The sequence below is a fragment of the Myxine glutinosa genome, chromosome 4 (assembly GCF_964187855.1).
Source record: "Myxine glutinosa chromosome 4, kmMyxGlut1.1, whole genome shotgun sequence".
In the NCBI taxonomy this organism is placed as follows: domain Eukaryota; kingdom Metazoa; phylum Chordata; class Myxini; order Myxiniformes; family Myxinidae; genus Myxine; species Myxine glutinosa.
In genome coordinates, this window is record NC_136264.1 from 63,574,349 (window position 1) to 63,600,777 (window position 26,429).

The window sequence follows — 26,429 nt, forward strand, 5'->3', positions numbered from 1 at the left end:
CTGGAGGGTAGAAAAACTGGGAGAGTATAAAGAAAGGGAGAGAGAGAGAGAGAGAGCAATATTGGCGAAGGTGCAGTAAAAATGAAGGAAAACCACCAACCTGCCTGCAATGTAAAAGCAAAAGACCCTGCGCCAAAGCTCGTCTCATCAGGGAAGATTCCAATAATGTTGAAAGCTTGAGATTCCAGAGTATCTAGGATAGATAGATCCTACGATTCTGCAGTGCCAGCCCATATGGTAATGCATACCATTGAGCTACAGACAAAGGATTTGTAGACTGAGTAGCTCTCATTTTACCAAGAAAAACTTGCATTGATGCAAGATGCCTTGTTGTGGCGACCACCTTTGTTATGTGCAGATTAGCACAGGGAGTTCGTGGGGGGAAGAGGGTGCCGTTCATAGCAATACTTTGACAGCATGAGTGGAGGAAGTCAGAAATGCAATTATGAATTCAATTATAAGAAATCAAATTATGAATTCAGCCTTATATGCCACAAGTAGAGAGTTTGGCAAGCAAAGCAGGATGCCAGACTGGCAAATGTCCGACATATGTCCAAGGAGATGATCTTAGCCCCTTGAGATTTAGGCTGCTAACCATTGCTGAGAGGCAAGCAGCAGCATGTCCAGAGTTGTGACCAAGACAGGATCCAAAATTATGGTGAGAAATGAAGCTGCTTGAAATGACATCAGCAGCAATGATAGTTCCATGACTTTTCTTGTGATGGGCAGTAAGTTCACTGGTTTTTAGTTTATAGGATATGTCTTTGCACCTTTATTGTAGATGTGAGTGATGTATGTTGACTTCTAGGCCAATGGGAGGTGCGAGTAGCATCATTGGCTGAAGGGGGCGCCTGCGTTGTTGATGCAATATCCCGTTAGGTTGCAGCATTAATTTGACCAGGGTGCCTGCGGTGGCTCACCTACTCTCCACGAAGGACACCAGCCACCAACTAATACTGGCAGATGGAACGCCCTGTTCAACGTCATTCTGAAGGACGGCACACACATTGATGCCTCGCTGTCTGGCTTGCGAGACACCAGGATGACGGTTTGTAGCCGGGCTGAGAATCAAACCCAGGGTATATGGCTCAGACGTGAGTGCACCTATCTGTTGGCCACCCTGCCAACCCACATTCTTGGGAGAGAATGATACAAAGTCCAGTAGAAAGTGCGTACAAGGGCATGAAAGTGGTCAGAGTGAGATGGGTTGTGTAAACGAGATTTGGAAGCAAACGCAGAGTTCAGACATTCTGCCTCATCTCGGGACAAGTCTGCCGCAATGCCATTTGATATAAGGGCAGGGATGGAGGGGAAGCATACACCAGAGACAAAGCATACACTTGTCACAAAATTGACAAGGCTCCAGCTGACTTGGAGCAAGGAGACTGGTTGAAAAGTTCAGTCTTGAGATTTGAAAGATGGTGTTTTCTGGCATGCTGCAGGATGAACACGCACTTGCTGAATGTACTTGTTGTTAATGTTAATGATTTATTTATGTGACATCATGGGACACAGATGAGGTGCAAACCTCTGACAGATAAATGCTGAATAATTACATGTCCCTTTCATTGAGACCTATTCACAAATGTCGCGCGTTGTTGCGAACGTTTTGACATAGGAATCCAATGTGGAATTAAGTAACAATCTCAATACTGGGTACGTCCACTTTTGGCAGCAATCACTGTATTGATAAAATGAGCACTCAAATCTGAGCAAGGGGAATAGCATTGGACACCCAACTCAGCCCCTGTTCCACTTAATCAATGGTCTGTGGCTGCATTGGCAAGGTTCCAACACTCGATCAGTGATATCCCAAAGAAGTTTAATTGGATGTAAATCAAGGCAGATGGCAAGCTGGGGTGTTATGACATTAATATTGGCATTGGCAAGAGTGTTCCTTGCTTGAATTTCCCTGTGAGCGGGAGCATTGTCATGCATAATGATGATTCCTGGATCAAGTTGGTGAAGGGTAGGCCAAACATGTTGCTGTAAGATCTCATTAATGTATCGATCTGTCATCAGATTGTAATGAATACAGATCAAGTTGGTGCAAAAGGTTTCAGGAATACCACCCCACATCATGACACTTGCACATCCGACATTTGCAGCTTCCTGGACACACACTAGGACATACTGCTTGTTGCATCTTCTGTCGACCCATGCACAGCCATCATGCCTTTGATTGATCGAAATTTAGGCTTTTTCATCACTGGATTAATCATCTTACTATAATTCACCAAATGTCCATCCGTCCGTTCCCAGGTACTGCAAAAACGGCTGAACCGATTGCAACTAAATTTTGGGTGGGTAATCCTGGGACCCCCTGGAGTAAATTAGGCTATATTGTTTTTCCAATTTCAGCTTTGGTCTCCAGCATTTTCAGGCTTGGTCTCCAGCCTAATGTTATTTTCCCACACCTCTGGATACACTTGCTTCAAATCCCACGCCCAGACACCAATTGTTGCGGATTCGGGGGTCGGCGCTCCCCTTATCAAAGGGGGGGGGGGTTAATCCCCTTGTCTTTTAAGCTGGCCGTCCCGAGTCCTGGGAAGCTATAACGTCCTTCCCGGCATGGCGTTAGGTAGGGTTTGCTAGGCATATGGGTTCGCTGATACCTGAGTACTAACGCCCGCCAGAAACGAGGGAATAACTCCCGCTCGAACCACGGATATGATGGATAATGCCGAGCGGTTAGCAATCTGCGGCCCGAGCCATTAACCAAGAGACTAAACCCGATTCTAGCGGTTGCGATCATGCCACAGGTACTCAATGGAAAGAAAGGACGGAGGCGATCGGATTAGGGAAAAACCAAGAAAGAACAAGGTAAATTTATTAAGAATATACAGGAGGAAAGAGGAAACGAAAGGAATGTACAAGAAGAAGAAGAAGCAGGACACAGGGCAGGCTTAACTACACAGTCTTAACTTATTACCCCGGACAAACATACACACACACATGGGATTGCAGCTGGTAGGGTGGAAGGTCCAGGTAGATGGTCCAGGCGATGGGGTCCAGGCTCCAGGTGAGGCTCCGGTTCCGTGGGCGAAAACCCGGCAGGCAGCTTCGCGCGTATCGTTCACCCACGAGCGGACCTTACATATAGCGGGGGGGAGGCTCGTGTCCTTCAATAACGCGCCTTTTGTAATCGAGCTCGTATACAATGCGCTCTCCCACAAGTCCGTATACAATGCGCTCTCCCAACAAGTCCGTATACAATGCGCTCTCCCAACAAGTCCTTCCAAAGAAGTCCATTTGGCAGCGTGCGCAGTCCTCAAGACCCGCCAAGTCCAGTTACAAGAGCGCCGCTGAACAAGTCCGTGAAAGGGCTTTGCGCTCGCGCTTTTATTACGTGTGCCAAGATCACTACGCGCTTCATCAAGCCACGCCCGCCAGTGATATTTCATCAGCCCTGGTTGGCTGGTGGGGGCTTACCGGCCACGCCCTGATGGTGAGTTGATGTGGCCACACCTTGTTCCTGGCGCTCCGCCCCCTTCTTCCTCGAGCCGACCGCATGGTCAATGGCGGCGCCTGAGCGAACGCTAACCAAGGCGCGTAACAGAATTTGGAGAGAGGTCACAAAATGAACAAAAGGGCCTACTCCTTATTTGATTGATGCAACGCAGATTCAACTATTGGAAACACGGCCTTATCTAAAACACATAAAAAGGAAATAACTGAGTTCCTATGGTGGCCTACGTGTTGCTTGTGGACTAACTAAGGGTGTTACCTTTAACCTTTACTGTCATATTTACAAGTGATTATTATTTACAAAAGTGTGGATTCTAAAACCGCAACAATATAATACCTACTTGCCCATTGCCACCGTGTTTATCAGACATGCTGAATTCAGCATTGCAAGCTTGCTCCTGGATGTGTCTCAGTGCACATCTTGGACACTGAACAGGATGACAAGCAGAGATCCCTGCATCATGGAGGCACCTCAAGATGGTGTTGACGCTTATTCTGTGAGGTCCAGGGAGTGTGTTTGCAGTACTCTGGGCAGTCTGAAACCGATTGCTTCGATGGGTCGTGTGAATGTATCAGTCTTGAGTGGCAGTCGTTATTCTAGGATATACACTTGGCATATCTATTGATCCAGTGGCTTGATAACATCTTCTGAGGTCATCGATAGTTATTCTCCTCACGTAAAGAGCCTTTCACATGGCTAATGGAAGACCCTGCTTGAAGGCAGACATTGCATTGCAATGATGTTTTTTTGTATACATAATCGAAGCTAGTGGAAGAGCTAGTACACTGAATGGATCAAGATGTAACAGACAAAAACAGGATGTGGAAGTTGATTCCACAGGCAGGAAAAAAAGGAACAAATGAAGGATGTGAGCAGTGATACTGTCTTTTGGTAGTTTCTCACCAGAACGGAGCTGATGGTGGATCTCGTGTGCCCATGCAGAAACCTGGGAGGAGGGAGGGGGGAAAGGGAGCGGAAATAGCAGAGTGTGCAAGACCAGAAAGGACATGCTAGAAGAGAGAGAGACCACCGAACTGTCTGCAATGGTGAGGTGATAGGCCCATAGAATCCGCTTCATCGCCAGAGATTCCAATAATCTTGAAGGCCTTGGTTTCTGCAACTTCGAGCTGAGCAGGATGTGAGGCAGGAGAGAACTACTCCATTAAGCTGTGGATGAAAGCCTTGTAGGTGGATAGGAGTTCACATATGTGAAGGAAGATCTTTGTTTGATGGAGGATGCCCAGTCGGTGGCTGGATTTGGAAGCCAACTTTGAAATGGGGTTTGCGCTAGAAAGAGCATGGCTGATAGTGAGACACATGAGTTTTAATGACTGAACTTCCTCAAGAGGATTGTTAATAAAGTAGATATGAGGGCTTGCCAGACGCTCCTTTCGGTGGATGCACGTATATGTAAATGTAAATGGTTTTCACAATTACAACCCATGTATTCTCGATTTTCTGAGCCCCCATCACTCTACCCTGGTGTCACCCTCCCTCCCACCCACCCAACTACTAACACCAGAGACATCCCCTCATGGTGAACTGATGACACAGGCACTGATGCATTTCAAGGCCAATCTGGCCAGGAATGACAAGGCAGGGGCAGTTGACATGGTTCCCTGTGTGTGTGGGGCTGAACATGTTGGTACTAGGAAGAACCTTAGGCCAACGCAACACTGAGCATCGCAAGGCCTTCGAGTGTAATTTTCCTCGGAAATCTGCACTTGCCAAACATGGGCTGAAGGCTGGCCATGTTCCACTATGGGATGAATGAATGAATGAATGATCGTTTTAAGGCCATTTTCCCCCGCTAGAGCGGGGGTTAGCCTTGCGGGCCCCATGACAATCATGGTTCCCTGTTTGAGGCAATGTTTTTATGGCCGGATGCCCTTCCTGATGCCAACCCTTGGTCGCCTCTTACGATGCGCAGGGATACGGTGTACCTATTCTAAACCGGGGTACACACCGTGATCATTCATCCCAGCAAGCTGGTACTCAATTTGCCGACCTCGGAAGGATGACAGGCTGAGTCAACCCCCCTGGTGTTAATTCAGCGATCGATCCGGATTCGAACCCAGGATCCTAGGATCCCAAGCCGGCACCCGAACCGCTAACCGCTAATTGTCAGCATTTTGGGTGCAACCCCCAGTAAAGCCATAATTCGGATGTTAGAGGCATGGCATGTGGAGGAAACCATTGCATCACTTACAGAGGAGGTGGTTGACCTCCCCTCCATCTCACTCTCCATCTCACTCAATAGCCATGTGCATGCGGAAACGCACTAGGAATACTGCATTGTGTCAACCCTATTACCCAGCATATAACACAGTAGGTACTCAGTTTGGATTTACATTGACTTACGTTGTACATCATACTTACATTGTACCCTACAACCATCCTCCCCACACCCCTTACATCCAACCCTTTTCTCACACTAAGTCACAATGTTTCAGGTGACTCAGGCCATTACAGTAATGTTTGCTTGTATCATAGCAGTTTAGCTTTGTTGTTTTACATTACCACCATCATCTGAAGCAAGGATTGCATTCATTTCTGTGTTACATCTATTTAGTTGAATTGTTGTGCAGTAGTTTGATTTAACGGTTTGCTTGATTTAACATACCAAAATGTGGTTTGATTTGGTTTGACAGTTTGGTTTGATTTAACCACCAAAATTTGAAGGTCACAGGTCTTGTTTCAGAATGACGTTGATTGGTGGGTCCGGCTGTGCCGACCCCTTTTTCGCATTGATACAAGGACGATCTAGAGTTATTTATTTACTCTTGAGAAAGGTCAGTAGAAATGGTTGTTTTGTGTTGCTGATCGAAACGTCAAGTAATTTTTTGCTCATTAAAAGCTGAAGAACTCAATCAAGATGAATTCATTTGATTTTACTCCCAACCACAAGTCTTCAACATATATATATATATATATATATACACACTACATGACCAAAAGTATGTGGACACCCGAACGTCGAACATCTCATTCCAAAATCATGGGCATGAATATGGAGTTGGTCCCCCCCTTTCCTGCTATAACAGCCTCCACCCTTCTGGGAAGGCCTTCCACTAGATGTTGGAACATTGCTGCAGGGATTTGCTTCCATTCAGCCTTTTAGTGAGCATTAGTTTTAGTGAGCATTTTAGTGAGCATTATTGAGGTCGGGCATTGATGTTGGTCAATTAGGCCTGGCTCGCAGTCGGCGTTCCAATTCATCCCAAAGGTGTTCGATGGGGTTGAGGTCAGGGCTCTGTGCAGGCCAGTCAAGTTCTTCCACACCGATCTCGAAAACCATTTCTGTATGGACTTCGCTTTGTGCACGGGACCATTGTCATGCTGAAACAGAAAAGGGCCTTTCCCAAACTGTTGTTACAAAGTTGGAAGCACACAATCATCTGGAATGTCATTGTATGCTGTAGTGTTAAGATTTCCCTTTACTGGAACTAAGGGGCCCAGCCTGAACTATGAAAAACAGCCCCAGACCATTATTCCTCCTCAACCAAACTTTACAGTTGGCATTCAGGCAGGTAGCGTTCTCCTGGCATCCGCAAAACCCAGATTGGTCTGTCACACTGCCAGATGGTGAAGCGTGATTCATCACTCAAGAGAAGGTGTTTCCACTGCTCCAGAGTCCAATGGCGGCGAGGTTTACACCACTCCAGCTGATGCTTGGCATTGCGTATGGTGATCATAGGCTTGTGTGCGGCTGCTCGGCCATGGAAACCCATTTCATGAAGTTCCCGACGAACAGTTGTTGTGCTGACGTTGCTTCCAGGGGCAGTTTGGAACTCGGTAGTGAGTGTTGCAACCGAGGACAGACGATTTTTACGTGCTACGCGCTTCAGCACTCGGTGGTCCCGTTCTGTGAGCTTGTGTGGCCTACCACTTAGCGGCTGAGCTATTGTTGCTCCTAGACATTTCCACTTCACAATAACAGCACTTACAGTTGACCGGGGTAGCTCTAGCAGGGCAGGAATTTGACCAACTGACTTGTTGGAAAGGTGGCATCCTATGACGGTGCCACGTTGAAAGTCACCGAGCTCTTCAGTATGGCCCATTCTACTGCTAATGTTTGTCTATGTAGATTGCATGGCTGTGTGCTTGATTATATATACCTGTCAGCAATCGGTGTGGCTGAAACAGCCGAATCCACTAAGTAGAAGGGGTGTCCGCATAATTTTGGCCATGTATACATATATGCAGCCCTCTGCATTTGCAATTTGTGAATTGGTAAAATGTATATGGTCTCCACAATTGCGATCCATGTATTCGCGAATTTGCGAGGCCCCGTCACCCTCCCACCCACCCAAACACCAACACCAGGGACAAGTGGGGGAGGTGCGCAGATGTTGATTTACTTTACTACATTAATTTACTATAGTTGGTTCCCAACCCGCAAATAAATTGCTGCACCTCTTGACTTGCTATCATGAACTTTTAATCACTGTTAATCATAACCTCTAAACATAAGTTGAGTGGAGAAAATGAGGATACTGGAAAGTGGCAGAACAAAGTGATGAGTGAGTGAATAAAATGAATGTGTTGGACATGCAGGCTACGGGTGGTAGTGCATCTGCAGTGGTCATGCATCAACCTTCTCACTTCTCCATAACACCACAACCACTCCATCGTCATCACATCATCATCATCGTCAACCGTCAATAAAAACACTGTTCTGCATACTCCACTGTAATTTATTTATTTTAATCATTGTTCTTAAACATTTACAACCCTCTCCCATTTCGACCTAGCCCTCTTTTTCCCATTTAACAGTCCAACCTGGATAGGAAATATCCATGGACTGGTCTGTGAAATTGATAATTAGATTATCTTCAGGTTATGCTATTGGCTGCAGTGCAATCCTACGGAGATATAGGGAGCTGCATAGCTCTACTAAGCTCATGCCTCATACAGTCATGTGAAAAAGTAAGTACACCCCATGTAAAGTTTTGACTTTTTCAACATATTTCAACATACAGCTATTTGATCTTCATTTGAACAATATTGATAGATAAAGGTGATATAATATAACAAATATCATGAAACATTTACATTTTGTAGTCCATTGTATAATTTAAATAAACATATATGCAAATTTCACATGTGGAAAAAGTAAGTACACCCCTACATTTATCACTACTTCAAATACCTAAAATTAGAATCAGGTGCACCAGCTCAGGTGCAAATGAGTAGAACATCGTCAGAGAGGATCTTGGAGGAACCTGTCTTATTTAAACCTCAGACATATAGTTTGTTTTGCTCTTTGTTGTTGAAGTGTGCGGCGTCACCATGCCTAGATCAAAAGAGCTCTCTGAGGCCTTCATAAAGAAGGTTATAGATGCCTACGAGTCTGGGAAGGGATTTAAAAAGATCTACAAACAATTTGAAATCAATCATTCGACTGTCCGGAAGATCATCTACAAGTGGAGAAGATTCCAAACAACTGCCAACTTGCTCAGGCCAGGCCGCCCCAGCAAGTTCAGCCAGAGAGCAGACCGCAAGATGCTGAAAGAAGTCTCTAAGAACCCCAGAATGTCATCACGGGACCTACAGGTAGCTCTTGCCACTGTTGATGTCAAAGTGCACGAGTATACCATTAGAAAGAGGCTGCACAAATTTGATCTATATGGGAGGTGTGCCAGGAGGAAACCAGAAAGAATATCAGGGCAAGACTAAAGTTTGCCAATGAACACCTAGGCAAAGACCAGCACTTCTGGAACAATGTGCTCTGGACAGATGAGTCAAATGTCGAGCTATTTGGCCACAGTACCAGAAGACATGTTTGGTGAAAACCAAAGACAAGCATTTGACCACAAGAACCTGAAACCAACTGTAAAGCATGGTGGTGGAAATATTATGGTTTGGGGCAGCTTTGCTGCATCAGGGCCTGGGCAGCTCACCATCATAGAATCCACTATGAATTCTTCATTGTACCAGAGGGTGCTTGAGGATAATGTGAGGCCATCTGTCGGAAGTTGAAGCTCAACCGAAGGTGGACCTTGCAACATGACAATGACCCTAAACATACCAGTAAATCCACCAAGGAATCGCTGAAAATAAAGAAATGAAGGGTTCTGGAATGGCCAAGTCAAAGCCCGGATCTAAATCCCATCGAGATGTTGTGGGGGGATTTGAAACGAGCTGTGCATGCAAGAAACCCCTCAAACATCGCACAGCTGAAATAATTCTGCATGGAGGAGTGGGCAAAAATTTCTCCCAGTCGATGTCAGAGACTGGTAGACAGTTATAAGAAACGCCTACTTGAGGTTGTCTCTACCAAAGGGGACAATACCACCTATTAGAGCCAAGGGTGTACTTACTTTTTCCACATGCGAAATTTGCATTTATGTTTATTTAAATTATACAATGGACTACAAAATGTAAATGTTTCATGATATTTGTTATTTTATATCATCTTTATCTATCAATATTGTTCAAATGAAGATCAAATAGCTGTATGTTGAAATATGTTGAAAAAGTCAAAACTTTACATGGGGTGTACTTACTTTTCCACGTGACTGTAAGTGGGACCTATTCAAGTTAATGCAACTGTTTAGTCAGAAAAGCCTTTTTAAATTTAAATTGTTCCTATAGCTGCTCCCAGAATTGTATTGTGTTCCACAGACAGGATAATGTGTGGCCCGTTGGTCAGGAAGAATACAGCAATAGCTAGTGTGGCACTTGCTTCCTGGTACCCTCTATAGTAATGGGGGTCTGACTTATCTCGATAAGATAGATAAATTAATAAAACATAGAGAGTGAGAGAGAACAAACTATACTATAACTATCTGCAGGATGTTTGGCAATGGAATCACATCTTTGTTCCTTAGAATTTATCCTTTCATATTATAAATTTAAATGATGTGTTGGGAGTCCTTTAATGGCTTTGCATGCAATCTTCATGCATGTTTTTTTTTCTATTTATGGGAGCACTGAAATTATAAAGACAATATATTTGATGCATAACTTTTACCCCTATTTCAATCTCCTTTTGCTATCTCTACAGGCCCTCCTGGGACTGCCAATGTAGAGATTCGACTGTCTCAGCTTGCCCAGTTATTGGGCCCAAGCTGGACTGGTAAGTCTTTTTTTGATTATTATTTGAATAGATATTAAAAGTGGTAACAGAAAAAGGTTGATTGATATTATGAAGTTTAATTAAGGCTATTTTTAAATCCCTTACTTGAAAAAGGTTACATCAGTGCCTTGTCAGGCAAAATGAATACCTTTCTCTGATACCTTTGTCTGAATGAATACCTTGTCAGACTAAATGAATATCGAAATGAATACCTTTGTTTGAACAAATCAAATTGAATTTTTACTTTGTCTGACGGAACAGCAATATTGACTTCCAGAAGATATTTTGAACATACTGTTTTATCGTCTGTTTTATCAAAGATGTCTCTTCAAGTTGGCTTCTTCTGGGTTAGTTTCTAAAGTATTCACATCTGACCACATGGCTCTTGATTCTCAAATCCCAGGTTCATATGTCATATCATGTGTCTTTGTGCATTCAAAAACCCACTGATGTCTCTCAATGTATCTGTACTCCACATAATGCATGTAAACGCTGTTCTATGAACTTTGAGAGGACATTTCATAAGCATCACATCACTCTTATCTTCTGATGAAATAATCAAATACATAATGAAATCGATATTTGTTTTGGTCAAAACCAATATTGGGTACCAACCACTACTCTATCATTTGTATTATACCTGCAACATGTCACAGGTCAACAAGAGCTCTGCATGGTTGTTGTTGCTGTTGTTGTTGTGGCTCTTGTGGGTCAATTTTTGAAATGTTCACCCAGTGATCGGACAGCTTTCGGACTCCACCCACATTTCTCGCTTGACTCCGCCCACCATGGCACCCAGACAAAATAATATGGCCGCCATCTTGGTTTTTCTGGTGGGCCTATGAGACATCAGGCCTGTAGGCCTCTGCTGATTATGCAGTGCCTGGGTTTGTTGCGTCAGATATCCACTGGCTTTGTTTGGGTTGAGCGTTACTTACAATGAGGGACTCCGAAAAATCTAATCATGTCGAATCAAAATTATTAGTAAGGTTTAATAAAGCCTGTTCGCACACACGGTGCACGCCTCCTGAAAAAAGGTGTTACGTAATTTTTCAATGACTCCATATTAGGGTTAAACAATCCGTGACCATGTGACAAATCAGCTCATTCTAATATAACCATGGTGGAAGCTCACATGGTGAGGGGTGCCGAGTTCATCTTTTAAAATGCATTAAATGTGCGTTTACCAATCACGTTGTTAATCTTTTTAGAGTGTTTTAAATGCGGGTTTCCCAATCAGCCCATTACCGGATTTTGTCACAGGTTGTGGCCACAGTGCCACATTCTTGGTGTTATATGAATCGCTAGATGTTACATCACCAATAACTCAGATATATGTCATGCTGGGAATGCAGCAGCCCTAATGTGTCATGCCTGTCATTTTCGAAACCCCCCAAATATTGATATTTATCATGATAATTCTTGCAAAAATCCCCCCAAAACCACTGCGTTTTTTATCGCCAGGATCCCAGTGCAAATCTGAAGGTATGCCGAGAGATCCCAACAGTGTTCTGAAGATAATTATTTAATACTAGTAAGAAGCCTGTCAAATATGATGGGTTGTAGCAGTTTATTCGAGGGTGCAGCCTGGTGAGCATTCCAAAGTCTGAAGCTTGAGCCTAATGTCAGGTGTGCTTTTGTCTTCTTTATTTATTAGACATCCTAGGGACATAAATTAACACTCATTTTGCTGTGCACATATTGCACATCATGTGCAGCAAATTTCACATCCCTGCGCATTGTATCTATTGTTATTTAAAAAACGCTTCTGTACACCGCCCTTGAGGCTCGGTTTTCAAACCACCGTCTACAATTCCAATAGAAGAGACATAATTACTCTTTTATGGAAAATGTTTTTCAAGCTTATTTTCTCCTCATAAATAGACCGGAGTGAACACACATTCGTGTTAAAAGATTGACCTTTAAACCTACCCTTATGAAGGGGGATAGACATCACAAACTGACATTGTGTTTGATATGGAAGATATTGTGCAGATTGTATTCAATTCTTCTTTTTTTTTTTGTGTGTGTATACAAGATCGAGGCTCCGGGAAGAGCTAATATTAATCACACAAAAAGTCAAACCGACACATAAAACACAAAATAAGGGGAGCAGTAGACAAGATGGGGATAGAGGGGGAAGGACACAAACACAACATTTGAGAGCAGGGACATCGAGAGAAATGTGGGAGGGAGAGGGCTTGGGGGGGAGGTGGGCGAGGTATAAAACACATGGACACTGCAAGGACTTCCAGGAAAGAAGTTGGAATTTCAAAAAAGTGTATCTGTGGTGAATTAGCGGGGGTAGAAAATATCAAGGTTTTGGGTGGAGGAAGATAATAGATGGTGGTGAACAGCTGTTTGAAAGACCTGGAGGGAGGAGTGGGATTGAAGGGAGTGGGGGAGTTTGTTCCAGAGGCGGGAGAAAAGGGAAATGAAAGAGTGAAGGTGAGCAGAGAGCCTAGATTTTGGCAGTTCAACCATAAGAGGGTTGCTGGCAGATCTTGTGCGACCTGTAGGAATATTTGAGGGACAGAACACACTGAGAGCTGGGGGAGCAAGGCCGAAGAGGAGTCGGTATAAGACAGAAAGACCACCAACCTGCCTGTGGTGAGTGAGTGAAAGGCCCTCGGAGTTAGCTTCATCGCAGGAGATTCCAATGATTCTGAAAGCTTTGGTTTCAACAGCGTGAAGCCGAGCTTGGTGTGAGGCAGGAGCACCGGCCCAGAGGGGGGAACAGTATTCCATTGAGCTGCGGATGAAAGCCTTGTATGTGGTGAGGAGCTCAGGTGTGCCAAGGAAGGACTTCGCATGACGGAGGATACCCAGTCGGCGACTGGCTTTGGAGGCCAGCTTGGAAATGTGGTTTTCCCAAGAAAGATCATGGCAGTTAGTGAGACCCAAAAGCTTGAGCGACAGAACTTCTTGGAGAGGATTGTTGAGAAAGTAGATGGGAGGGTTTTCCAGTCGGTCTTTTCAGAGAGACATAGTAAGAGTGTGAGATTTGTCAGGATTGAAAGACATGTTCCACTTGTTTGACCCGTCTGTGATTTTGGCCAGGTCTGCAGAGAGTGAGGAGGCTGCAGACTGCCGATCTAAGGGATGAGGAATGGAGCGGCAGAGTGTGGAGTCATCAGCAAAGAGATAGAGAGGATTTTCCAGAGAGTCGGAGAGATCATTGATGAAGACCAGAAATAGCACAGGGCCCAGAACACTACCTTGGGGAACTCCAGCCAGAACAGGAAGGGGAGATGAGAGAAATCCATTCAGGGCCACACGTTGACTATGATCAGAGAGGAAGTCCGCAAGCCATGCGTGGAGATTTCCATGGATACCATAGGAGGAGAGTTTGGTGAGCAGAGCTGGGTGCCAGACCGTATCGAAGGCACGTGATATGTCAAGGGAGACAGCTCTGATTTCCTGTTTGGCATTGAGGACCTCCATCCATTGTTGAGACAGCAGAAGCAACATGTCCAGAGTAGAATGACCTGGTCTGAATCCAAATTGATGATCAGAGATCAAGCCATTGGAGAAGAGGAAGGATTTGATATCCGAAGCAATGATGTATTCCATGACTTTGCTTATAGTAGTTGCAATAGTAGTCTGTAGTTGCAAGGATCTGTTTTTGCACATTTTTTGTGTAAAGCGGTAATGTTTGCTGATTTCCAAGATGCTGGCAGATGACCTTGAACAAAAGAGAGGGTGAAAAGAACAGAGAGAGGGTGAGATAGAGCAGCAGAGCAGGATTTTAGGACCCGTGGGTTGATGCCGTCTGGTCCAGTTGCAGAATCAGAGTCGAGGTTTGACAAAAACTTCTCCACCTTGTCAGGAGAGAAGGACACAGAGTCCAGGAGCAGTTGGGTTCGACTGGGTAAGGTGGGAACAGGGAGAGATGGGTTTGGCACACAAGATTTTGAGGCAAACACAGAGTTGAGGCATTCGGCTTTGTCACGTGCGGTGTCAACTGTGTACCCATTTGAGGTAAGGGAGGGGATGGAGAGGGAACGCCACCAGGATTTGGAGGAAGGAGACAGGTTTGAGAGTTCATTCTTGAGTGTGGAGAGATAGTGCTTCTTGGCACTCCTGAGGGTAGACACACACTTGTTCCGAGCTTGGTGGAAGGAACTGAGATTGCCTTCAGTTGGATTTGCCTTCCAAGAGGCAAAGGCAAGTTGTTTCAGGGCAACTGCCTCACCACAAGATTCAGTGTACCATGGATGGGAGGAAGGGAAAGACAACTGAAGACGAGATGGGATAAATCTGTGCATGAGAGAGAGAGAGAGCAGTTTGCTTTGGAAGAATTCCCAGCAAGAATTGATGTCAGAGGCAGTAGAGATGGGAGACCAGTCCAGATGATTGATGGCTGCTTGCAGACCGTGCCAGTCAGCCTGAGTGAAATGCCAGACTCGTCGGCGCTGAGGAGGCTCTCTGAGAATGGCCAGAGAGATGTCCACTTTAACAAGCACATGATCAGAAGAACTGATTGGAGCAGAAGAAGAGCAGCAGACATTTGCAGGGAAGTTTGTCATAACCAAGTCTAGAAGAGAAGATACTCCATTGACTGAGATCCGGGTCGGGAAATTGACAGATTGTGTCAGTCCCAATGAGTCGCAGAAGTCCTTTGCTGAGGTGCCATGGCTGGTGAGAGAGGAACCCACACCTAGCCAGCTGGCATGATGACAGTTGAAGTCGCCACATATGAGGAAGAGAGAGTTTGGATGAGTTGATAGAAGTTGGTCCATGTTGTCCGACAGCAAAATGTAAATGGAGTCATCACTGTTTGGAGGACGGTACAGAACACATATGAAAAAAAGGTGGGAGCGGAGAGGAAGCCGTAGCCAGAGGTACTCCTGGGGTGGGGTGGAGAGAGGGCACTGCAAGGAGAGTGAGGAAGAGAGTTTTTGATAAAGATAGCAACTCCACCACCAGGACGAGGCTCCGGTCTATCATACCGGAGGAGGGAGTAACCAGGAAGAGATATTAAGGAATCAGAGACATCTTGAAGGAGGAAAGTTTATATTAAGCAGATCAAGTCTGGTTTGTCAGAAGCAACCTGAATGGAGAGATCAATCAGGTTTGAGCGAAGGCCCCAGATGTTTGAGGTCCATACCGTGAATGAAGAGAGAGGGGGAGCATCGGGTGCAGGACAGGGGAGGGGAGGAGTAGGGTCAGATGAAGGATGAGAGGAGGAGGTAGGGAGAGCAGTTGATAGTGTGTCAGAGATTACAGAAGAGTTACAAGAAAGGGAAGGATGAGGAGGACGAAAGGTTTGATGGTGATGGGATGAGGCACAGTGAGGGGTAGTTTGAGTGGGGGCAGAGGAAGGTCGAAGGTTGGGGGAGTTGGAGGTATGAGATAGAAGGGAGACGAAGTGGGGAGGAGGCAGCTTTGAGGAGGAGGGGGGAGAATTGGAGAGGGATTTTAGGGGGGGAGACTTGAAGGGGAGGGGTTGGGGGGGAGTTTTGAAGGGGAGGGGCAAGGAGGGAGATTTGGAGGGGAGGGGCAAGGGGGGAGATTTGGAGGGGAGGGGCAAGGGGGGAGTTTAGAAAGTGGATGATTAATGAAAGACGAACATTTATAACAAATTGGGTTTATTGTGATTTTCAAGTTTGCGATCCGTTTAAGAACGATGGAGGAGGGGTGGAATGAATGTGAATTTAGAGCATGTAGTGAGAAAGAATTATAAGAGATTGAATATTTTTTTGAAGTGGAATGAGTTGAAGAGGGAATTGAAAAAAGCCTTTTAAATAGGAAGTAAAACAGCGTGTTGTAATATACCACTGAATAAAACACTGCAGGGGAAAGTTTAAACATATTTAAACAGAACCGTGAAGAACGGTCTTATATTCACAAAAATACCAACGGGGAGAGGGCCTAGAGGGACAACCACGAGTCACGTGAACAGGGCAAAAGGTGGAAGGCAAGGGGATAATGGGGGCGGGGCAAGACAGCGCACGTGGACAGAAGCACACTATGGGACAACAGCACACGTGGAGAAAGGGAAATAAATGTTGTCGTTTGTTTTTTTGTTTGTTTGTTTTTGGTGGGGGGGGGGGGGGGGGGGGTTAAAACGTTAGACAAAGAGTAGATGTTCGAGGAAGTTCGGGGAAGAAGGGAAAAATCTAAGAACCAAGCCAAAACAGCGAAGGAAGGAACAAACGTTGACGGGGGAAGCCTTGGGCTACAAGGCCGCACACGTGGGGCAAACAGAAACGATTAATTTATGAAAGAGTAACACCGAGAAATTTCCTAGCGACACACTATCGGTACACACAACGAAAGATAAAAACAGTTTCGACAAAAATACAATTGTGATTACTTAACTTCGAAAACGTGGAGAACGTGTACAGCTTCGAGAACGTGTACGTGCACGTGTACATTTTGGTTTGTTGGAGTGTGAAGTTCATGATGAGATAAGCATTAAAGTCCAATTCCATGCTTACATGGAAATCAACCTATCTTCTCCCCATGCTGGCTTTACACAAACCCTACCCCACAATCCTATATCATATGAACCTATGTCCACTCCATGCCGCATGGAGCTGTTCAATCCACCACACATCAGTGTTACTCTACTAAAAGAAAAAGAAGAAAAAAAAAGGTTTTGAATTATTAAAGAGTAAAACAAAAAGAAGCCAACAGGAACAAAAGCACAAGAGATGCCTGACGTACTTCACGTGGGCAGAAGGTAAACAGAGAAGGGGTGGGAAGCAAAAGGTGCAGATGAGATTTGTTTTCTCCAGAGAGCCAAGTGGGAGGTTGAACAGTTCCTTTGAATAATTGTGTAGGTGGTTTTGTGCAGCCCGCATTGTTCGATGGGATTGAGGGGACATTAGTTTATAATAAAGGCAAGATATCACGATGTCTCTTGGATAATTGGAGCCATTAATGTTTCCGTAAAATCCAATAACATATTAACAGCTCCCAATGGAGGATCGCATTTTGTCTAAAATATTGTAGAAATTCCATCCAGAAAATAGAAAACTGCTCATTTTTTCTATAAATTGTTTTGTTTTTTTACCACTCGGGCAAAGTCGATTCATGATATTGATATTGTGGTTTTAATTAACATGCTATATTTGAAGCATTGAGAGGTCACTTGGAAAAAAAAAACTGGATGTGCCATTTCTTGAAAAGTTTGTTGCTGAATTCAATGAATAGAAATTGATATCAGTTTTTATTTGGGTAAACAATGAATTTTGTAAAAAAATTGATAATATAATTACCATACCATACCATACCATACCATACCTCGAATCCTAGCCCTGCGCTTAGCCCTGCGTTGATAAAATAATTTTTGAGTGTGTTTACAGCTTTGGGAAACTGTGTGACTGACACTTCATAATCTCCATCTCCAATCTCCATTGTTAGCCCTTCATAATCTCAAAATAAAGATATGTGGGTGGAGGGAGGATTAAACAGTGCTAGATATTTCTCAAAGGTCAAACGAACTGCATATTACAAAAGTCTTCCATAGAGGGGTACAAAAGTCTTCCATGGAGGGGTACAAAAGTCTTCCAGGAGGGCTACAAAATTCTTCCATAGAGGGGTACAAAAGTCTTCCATGGACGGGTACAAAAGTCTTCCTGAGAGGCTTCCATAAAGGGGTCAAAAGAAGTGATCTCTCGGGCAATGTTGGCCAACCACCCCCCACCCTCCCCGTGAATCCTCGCCCTCTCCCTCTGTATCAATACCTCTCATATAAGGCGACATCTCTTAGTAGTACAGTATGTGTTGATTGTGTTGTGCTGGTGTGGGGTTATCTTTGAAAAACCTTGAAAATCGATAAAAACGAGTGTAAAGTCATTGCCCAGGGAGGAGTTTCCCCCACCTCCCTGGGAAAAAATCTATGCAATAACATTCCCAGTTCTGAGATGCTTCGATGCCACATGTGTCTCTACATGGAGCGGTTTCTGATTTGACTTAACAAACACACAGCAAACCTCATTTATACGAAATAGACATATCGTCATGAGTGGATCAGAATAATGCTTATAATAAAGCAAAAAGACAATAAATGTCTATCAAGACATCCAAGCAGTAATAATTGGTGTTGAAAGAAGGAACCATGCAACACCTTCAAATTTAACATTATTGAAACCAGAGGAAGTACTAAGCTATAAAAAGCTGGCTTTCATATCAAAATCTGTCTTTGTGATATCTGTCTTTGTGTATCTGAAATGAACATTATGAAAAGCCCAGTATGCAGAGGTTGTCTGCACATGACCATGAACTGCCCTTCATGTGCGTTAATGGTGTCAAAGCCTTCCAAGTCAGTACCCTCCCCCTCGACACCTTATACATGCCCACGTCCTCCCATCTCCACCCCTTCTATATATGTCCCCCAATTCAGTGTTCCGCCACCATGTCCCCACTTTCCGCTTCACCCTCCACTATGCCCCTCCTCACTTTCCTCTCACCTTGCCCCCTCCCAGCTTCCCTCTCGTCCCACCCCTCCCATTTCCTCCCTCACACCAGCCGCTCCCAACTACCACGCCACACTGACCTTCCCATTTTCCCTTCTGTCCCATCATTTATCAGCTTCCTGCTTGCCCCATCAGCTTCCATCTTGCAATCCTCAGCCTCACCAAAGCTGTCGTGCACGGCTCAGTTCTCACTCCCATCGAAGTCGTCGTATTTGGAGTGGTCCTTGATCCCACGAAACTCGGTCTCTCTTGTTCTCAACGGGCGGAACATTACAAAAGCAAGTTCGCCAAAACTTGGGCCCCCTCTCCCAGAAGCATGGGATTAACAAGTCCAGCCGAGCTGCAGGGTCAAGCCGCGTCACAAATACATGTCGAATGGCGTGATACGTGGTGCGTTGTGCGCATCTCGTCCCATCATAGCTGCCGTGTTCGGCTCGGTTTTCACTGCCATCAAAACTGATGTATTTGTCGTGGCTCTCGATCCTTTCCAGCCCAGGTACGCTACCTCCCCCTCACCGCCATCGTGTGTGTGCGTGTGTGTGTGTGTGTCTGTGTGTGTGTGTGTGTGTGTGTGTGTGTGTGTGTGTGTGTGTGTGTGTGTGTGTGTGTGTGTGTGTCTATGTGTGTGTGTGTGTCTATGTATTCTGGTCTTTATATTTTAGCTTTAAAATGGTTTTCTCTGCAACCGCTTGTCCTATTGATGTAAAACTCTAAGCTTGTGAGAGACGTCCCATGGAGAATATTGTATTGCTAACTCTGACGTCATAGGCCACATGCTATGGCAGCCATATTGGATTAAAGGGAAATAAATAAAAAATTCATTTTCTCCGTAACTGCTCAACGTAAAAAGTTGAAGCTCATATGTCATCAACTCCCCATGAGGTATGTTGGGTGATAACTATGATGTCATTGGCGAAGTGGTATTCCAGCCATAATTGATTGAATGGAAATCCCTATTCAAAAAATCTGAAGCTTCATATATCTGATCTATGACCTGATGTGAGTGAAGAAAAGGCTAATGAGGATAATGCCATGGGCAGAGAGTTTGGCAAGCAAAGCAGAGAATGCCAGATTGTGTTGACTGCCGGAGATATGTCCAGGGAAAAGGGACAAAACTCTTGCTCGAGATTGACTGCATCCAAACATTGCTGAGATGAGCAGAAGCGTGCCCAGAATTGAGTGACTTGGACAGAATTCAAATGAATTGTTAAATACTAGGCTGTTTGTGAACAGGAAAGACTTGCCAATAGAAGCAATGATGGATTGCAGCTTACTGGCTTATAGTTGGTAGGGTCTGTTTTTGCAGTTCTCGTGCATGGGAGAGGTTTGCCTAAATTAATGTAGAGGGGAGCTGTCCAAAAGGACAGACTGAACAGGACAGATAGAGGGAAAACAAAAACAGCAGAGCGGGATTTGAGAATAAGGGCACTAATGTCATTTGGGTCCATCGGCGAAGCAGGGTCAAAGCCAGACAGAACTCTCTCTCTTTTTCTCTAGCTTCTCTTGTGAGAAGGACACAGAGTCCCTTATGCAGTGTGGTACGATGTGGACAGAAGCTGATGGGTATTCAGGATTTAGAGGCAAAGACAGTGTTTAGACATTCTGCCTTATCTCATTAGACATTCTGACCTCGGGCAAATGACAGGGTCAAAAGGGCAGAGAGAGGATGCGCAAGTGCAGCAGAGCAGTTTTTCAGGACAAGCGAGGTCATGCCATCTAGTTCAGTTGTAGAATCAATTTCCGCTTCTTCCGTGATATTGATATTGTGATTTTAATTAACATGCTATATTTGAACCGTTGAGAGGTCACTTGGAGAAAAAAAACTGGATGTGCCATTTCTTGAAAAGTTTGTTAATGAATTCAATGAATAGAAATTGATATCAGTTTTTTATTTGGGTAAAGAATGGATTTTGTCAATATGAGTGTGTTTACAGCTTTGGGAAACAATGTGTGGCTGACATTTCCATTGTTAGCCCTTCATAATCTCAAAATAAAGGATATGTGGGTGGAGGGAGGATTATACAGTGTTAGATATGTCTCAAAGGTCAAACAAAGTGCATATTACAAAAGTGCCCTGGCAGGAGTTCGCTCCACCCTTGACTGAATGGATCCCCCCCCCCCCCCCCACCCCCCCCCCAACAGTGTGGGTGGGGAGGGGATATGGGCACTATGTTCTACATTACAGTAGAACTGGCTGTTGGGACTGGCTAACCCAGTAAACCTCGTATGTTTGAGACACTAAAGAGATTTATGAGAAATGAATTGTTTTGATGGCACCTCCTTGTGCCATCAATGCCATTGGTGCCATTGGATTGGATTGTGCATCAGTGGCATTGGACGTATTGCAAAATCCATTCACCAGTTTACATTAGCAAAAATCCACCTTGGCATCGAGGGATGCCAAAAAATTATCCACCTTTTCAGTTGCAAAAGACACATGGTCGAAAAGCAGGTGGATGTGACTGGGAAGGGTAGGTACAGAGAGCGAGGGATTAGCGACACAAGATTTTGAAGCAAACGCAGAATTTAGATATTCAGCCTTTTCACGAGCAGAGTCAGCTGTGGTGCCATTTGAAGTGGGGGAAGGCATGACGGAGGAGCATACTCCAGAGACAGACTTCACAAGGTTTTGAGGTAGGGAGACAAGTTTGAAAGTTCATTCTTGGCATTGGACAGATGTTGTTTTCTGGCTCTGCCGAGAGTGGATGCGCACTTGTTGCGGGCTTTGTAGAATGAGCTGAGATTGCCTTTGGTTGGGTTTGCTTTTCAGGAAGAGAAGGCAAGTGGTTTTCGAGCAAATTCCTCACCACAGGATTTAGTGTACCTTCGGTGGGAAGAAGGGTAGGATAACTGAAGATGAGATTGAATTAATCTGTGTATAAGAGAGCACGTTTCTGTGGAAGAATTCCCAGGCTACGTTAATATCAAGGGCAGTAGATATGGGAGACCAGTCGTGAAGAGAGATGGCTGCTTGACGTCCCTGCCAGTCGGCCTGAGTGAATTGACAGACTCACCTCCCCACTAAAGCAGCTCTCTGAGAATAGCTAGAGAGATGTTCACTCATAACCACATGATCAAATGAACTAATTTGAGCAGGGGAAGAGTAGGAGACATTTTCGGGGAAGTTTGTCATCACCAGGCCTGGAAGGGAGGATTTGTCATTGGGAGAAATCCGGGTTGGAAAGTTGACAGATTGAGTCGGTCCCAGAGATGTCACAATTCCTTTGCTGAAGTGCCATGGCTGGTGAGAAAGGTACCAACACAAGCTAATTTCCATGGTGACAATTTTAATCCGCACAAATAAAGAAGAGAGAGTTGAAATGAGTGGTTAAACCTTGGTCCATATCACCTGAGAGGGAAATGTAGATGGAATCATCACTGTTTGGAGGATGATACAGCACACAAACAGGAGGATGGAGTGGAGGGGAAGTCACAGTCAAAGGCACTCTTGGGAGTTAGGAGATATAAGGTCAGTATGTGGACAGTGAGAAATTGCGTTCTTTATGTAAAGTGCAACTCCACCACCCTGGCATAGTTCAGGCTTATCAAATTGGAGACATTTTCCAGAGAGAGACACTAAAGAGTCAGGGACGTCCTATGGGAGGAAGGATTTTGTTAAACAGATGTCTTGTTTATCAGCAGCGATCTAGATTGAGATATCTGTCAGGTTGGAGAGGAGGCCTCATATGTTTGAGGTTTACACAGTGAGAGACATGGGGGTGGTATTGGGAGGATTCAGGATGGGGAGGGGAGGCTGTGAGTGGTGAGATGGGGGGGGGGGGGGGGAGGGGCAGCCGAGATGGGGTGGGACAAGGGGAAAGCTGAGTGGCAAGACGAGGGGAATCCGAGAGCGGGCAGGATGAGGGGGAAGCCAAGGGGTGGAGTGTTTGACGGGGTGGTTGAGGTTTTGAAAGGCTGGGGTGAGGGGGAAGCTTGGAGAGGGTAGGGTGAGTGGGAGATGCAGAAAGAGTGGACATGAAGTGGAGGGATGCTGAAGAGTGGGTCACGAAGAAAGGTTAGGGTTGGAAGGATGCAGACTTGTTGGAGATGTACCAATATGAAGGGGTTGACACTGTAAAATAATGTAATGGGGATTTGATTGATTTGCGCAGACCACCTCTGCAAACTGGACTTCTCAAGATTCCTAAATTTAACATTCTGAGATAAAGATCACGGGATGGGTGGAAGGTATTTTTTGTTGAAGGCATGGAGAAAGGTCGTGCTGTGGGAATGGGAGGAGAAGGGTTGTTGGGACTGGTTAATAATTCCGATTATGTGATAAGTCAGTTCTCTTTGGCTCTCGGGTTGACGTTTCACATGCCATTATATGACAAATGTCATAATTCAGTATTTATGAGTTTCAGTAAAAACTGGCTAATCCAGATACTTTGACCACGAGTTTTGGCCTTTCTCCCGCTGTTCTAAAATCAATATAGTACCAATCAGGTGTATTCTGCTGGACTTTCTTGATCTATTCATAAGGTGTAGGCAATTTCATCAAACTCGAATTGTAGTGCTTTGGGCTTTGGAAGAAGATCTGCATGAATGAATTGTAGTTGAAGGCAGACTTTATTTTTGATTTCTTCAGCGCCTTTATTACTTGGAGAAGCATTCTGGTCAAACATCGATGAAAACCTGCTCAGCAAGCATTGGGTCAGGGGTCTTGCGCTGTTCCTCGGAGCCATTTTGGCAGGGTTTCCTAGGTAGTCGATGCACGTTGACCAAATGCATGGACTTTCTTGGGCACAATGGCATTGCATCCTCGTCAACCACATTCTCTGGTGTTTTTGCCGGACGATTCAAGAACAATGGAGTTCGTTTTCTCTTGTGAATTCCTCGGGCTGTCAGGGCATTCTTTGGCTTTCCTTCACTCACTTTCCTTTCTCTTTGAATGTTGGATAGTGATTTATGAGCATCATCAGTCAGGTATTGCAGAATCCATTGTAGAATTTTGCATCTCCACCAGACTGCAGTATATATTTTTGCACATAAAGTCAAGGCTGGTGGAAGAGCTAGTACACTGCATGAATGAAAACATAACAGGACAAAAGGAACAGTAGAGAAAGGACAAGATAGAGGGAGACTTGGACGAAGAATGGATGTGGGGAAAAATTGGGGGCAGGTCAACTTATAATTTAAAATGCTGTTTGGTTCCTTGAAATATTGAGTGAGTGTGGCCATTTTGTCTCCCTTTATTGACGTGCAGATCTTGCCCGGGAGTTATCTATAGGTACGGACATTGTCGAACAAATCGAGGGGGAAAATCCCAACTCACCAGCTGAGCAAGCCTTCTGCCTTCTGAGCCAGTGGATGGAATTTGCTGGCACTGATGCCACAGGTAGGATAAAGGTTCTAGAGTTTTACTGGTTTACTTTTAGTCACTTTAATGAGGACCTTACACAGCTTCTGTGAATCCTACAGATCAGTTGGGAGCAGCATTGACTCGCATCAATCGCTTGGACCTGGCAGAACTTCTTGAACAGCAAAGTCAGGCCTTACATGAAGAAAGCCTTGGTTGGCCCACTGAGCTAGATCAAAGCCTAGCTTTGGACCACACACATGGTATTTCACCTTATACTTTTTCATTAATTGGATAATTAATGGATGCGAATATGCAGATATCTATCATATTTGGAGATCTGCCCCATGATGTAACATATATGAATAAAAATAGCACCGCAAAGCGGGCATAACCCCTCAGCCCATGCATGGTGGAAACCAATTTCAAGATGGCTGCCGTGGCCATATTGAAAATCGCAGCGTGCCCATTTTCGAAAGGAACCTTCCTCTACTCAACCCCAACACACACTGCAAACATGGATTTAATCGGACAAGCCGTTCTGCTTGAAATTGACGGAAACCAATTTCAAGATGGCTACCGTGGCAGCCATATTAAAAATCACAGCGCGCCCATTTTTGAAAGGAACCTTCCTCTACCCAACCCCAACACACACTGCAAAAATGAATTTAATCGGACAAGCTATTCTGCTCAAAATTGACGGAAACCAATTTAAAGATGGCTGCCGTGGCGGCCATATTGAAAATCGCAGCGCGCCCATTTTCGAAAGGCACCTTCCTCTACTCAACCCCAACACACACTGCAAACATGGATTTAATCGGACAAGCCGTTCTGCTCGAAATTGACAGAAACCAATTTCAAGATGGCTGCCGTGGCGGCCATATTGAAAATCGCAGCGCGCCCATGAACCTTCCTCTACTCAACCCCAACACACACTGCAAACAGGGATTTAATCGGACAAGCCGTTCTGCTTGAAATTGACGGAAACCAATTTCAAGATGGCTACCGTGGCAGCCATATTAAAAATCGCAGTGTGCCCATTTTTGAAAGGAACCTTCCTCTACCCAACCCCAACACACACTGCAAAAATGAATTTAATCGGATAAGCCATTCTGCTCGAAATTGACGGAAACCAATTTCAAGATGGCTGCCGTGGCGGCCATATTGAAAATCGCAGCGCGCCCATTTTCGAAAGGCACCTTCCTCTACTCAACCCCAACACACACTGCAAACATGGATTTAATCAGACAAGCTGTTCTGCTCGAAATTGACAGAAACCAATTTCAAGATGGCTGCCATCGCGGCCATATTGAAAATCACAGCGCGCCCATTTTTGAAAGGAACCTTCCTCTACTCAACCCCAACACACACTGCAAACATGGATTTAATCGGACAAGCCGTTCTGCTCGAAATTGACGGAAACCAAAAGTTGACGGACGCCCGGATGGCTGCCTTGGCGGCCATATTGAAAATCGCAGCGCGCCCATTTTCGAAAGGAACCTTCCTCTACTCAACCCCAACACACACTGCAAACATGGATTTAATCGGACAAGCCGTTCTCCTTGAAATTGACGGAAACCAAAAGTTGACGGACGCCCGTGACGACAATACTCCAATACCCCATAGCCCAATTTGGGCTGAGGGGTGAAAACCACTCGGTCATATTCATTGCCTTTTTTAAACTGAAAGGTTCAGTTTGTCTCGGCCTAAATGTCATACTATGTTAACTATATATTATGATTAGATTTTTTTCCCCTAATTTTTTTAAAGAATGTTGAAATGCTTTTCTTCTAACCAAAATGAACCCTTGTTGCTTTTCCTCTCTCACCCCTTGCAGACCCGTCGGGTCACCAGAACTAGCCGTGAACCTTACAACCCACACCCTCGTCCTCTCTGTTATTTTTGTGGATTTTTATTTCCTCCATCTGTTCCACAGTTGGCGACCCTGTTATGTTTGTGTTTATGTGTTTTCAGCGCAAATGTTCTCGTGACAACTTTCAGTTTTGTTGCATTACTTAATTTATTTTTTATTTTCCCGTTTCATTTTATTTGGTATCCTTCACGACCTGCTTTAGATGTGGCTCATGGCTTTTGGTTTTGCTTGCTACCTGCTTGGTCAGCGATCTTTGGTTAGTGATTAAACCCAGTCTGCAT

General features: G+C 44.8%; 1 protein-coding gene across 2 annotated transcripts in view; it reads left to right on the forward strand.

Moving 5' to 3' along the window:
- The window catches only part of LOC137425860 (uncharacterized), a 473,741-nt gene that overhangs the window by 415,701 nt on the left and 31,611 nt on the right, over positions 1–26,429 (forward strand). For both annotated transcript variants that reach the window (XM_078775806.1, XM_078775807.1), the window contains 3 exons: positions 10,479–10,550; positions 24,183–24,314; positions 24,398–24,538. In XM_078775806.1, the coding sequence (XP_078631932.1) occupies positions 10,479–10,550; positions 24,183–24,314; positions 24,398–24,538 (345 nt within the window). The remainder of the gene's footprint in view (positions 1–10,478; positions 10,551–24,182; positions 24,315–24,397; positions 24,539–26,429) is intronic.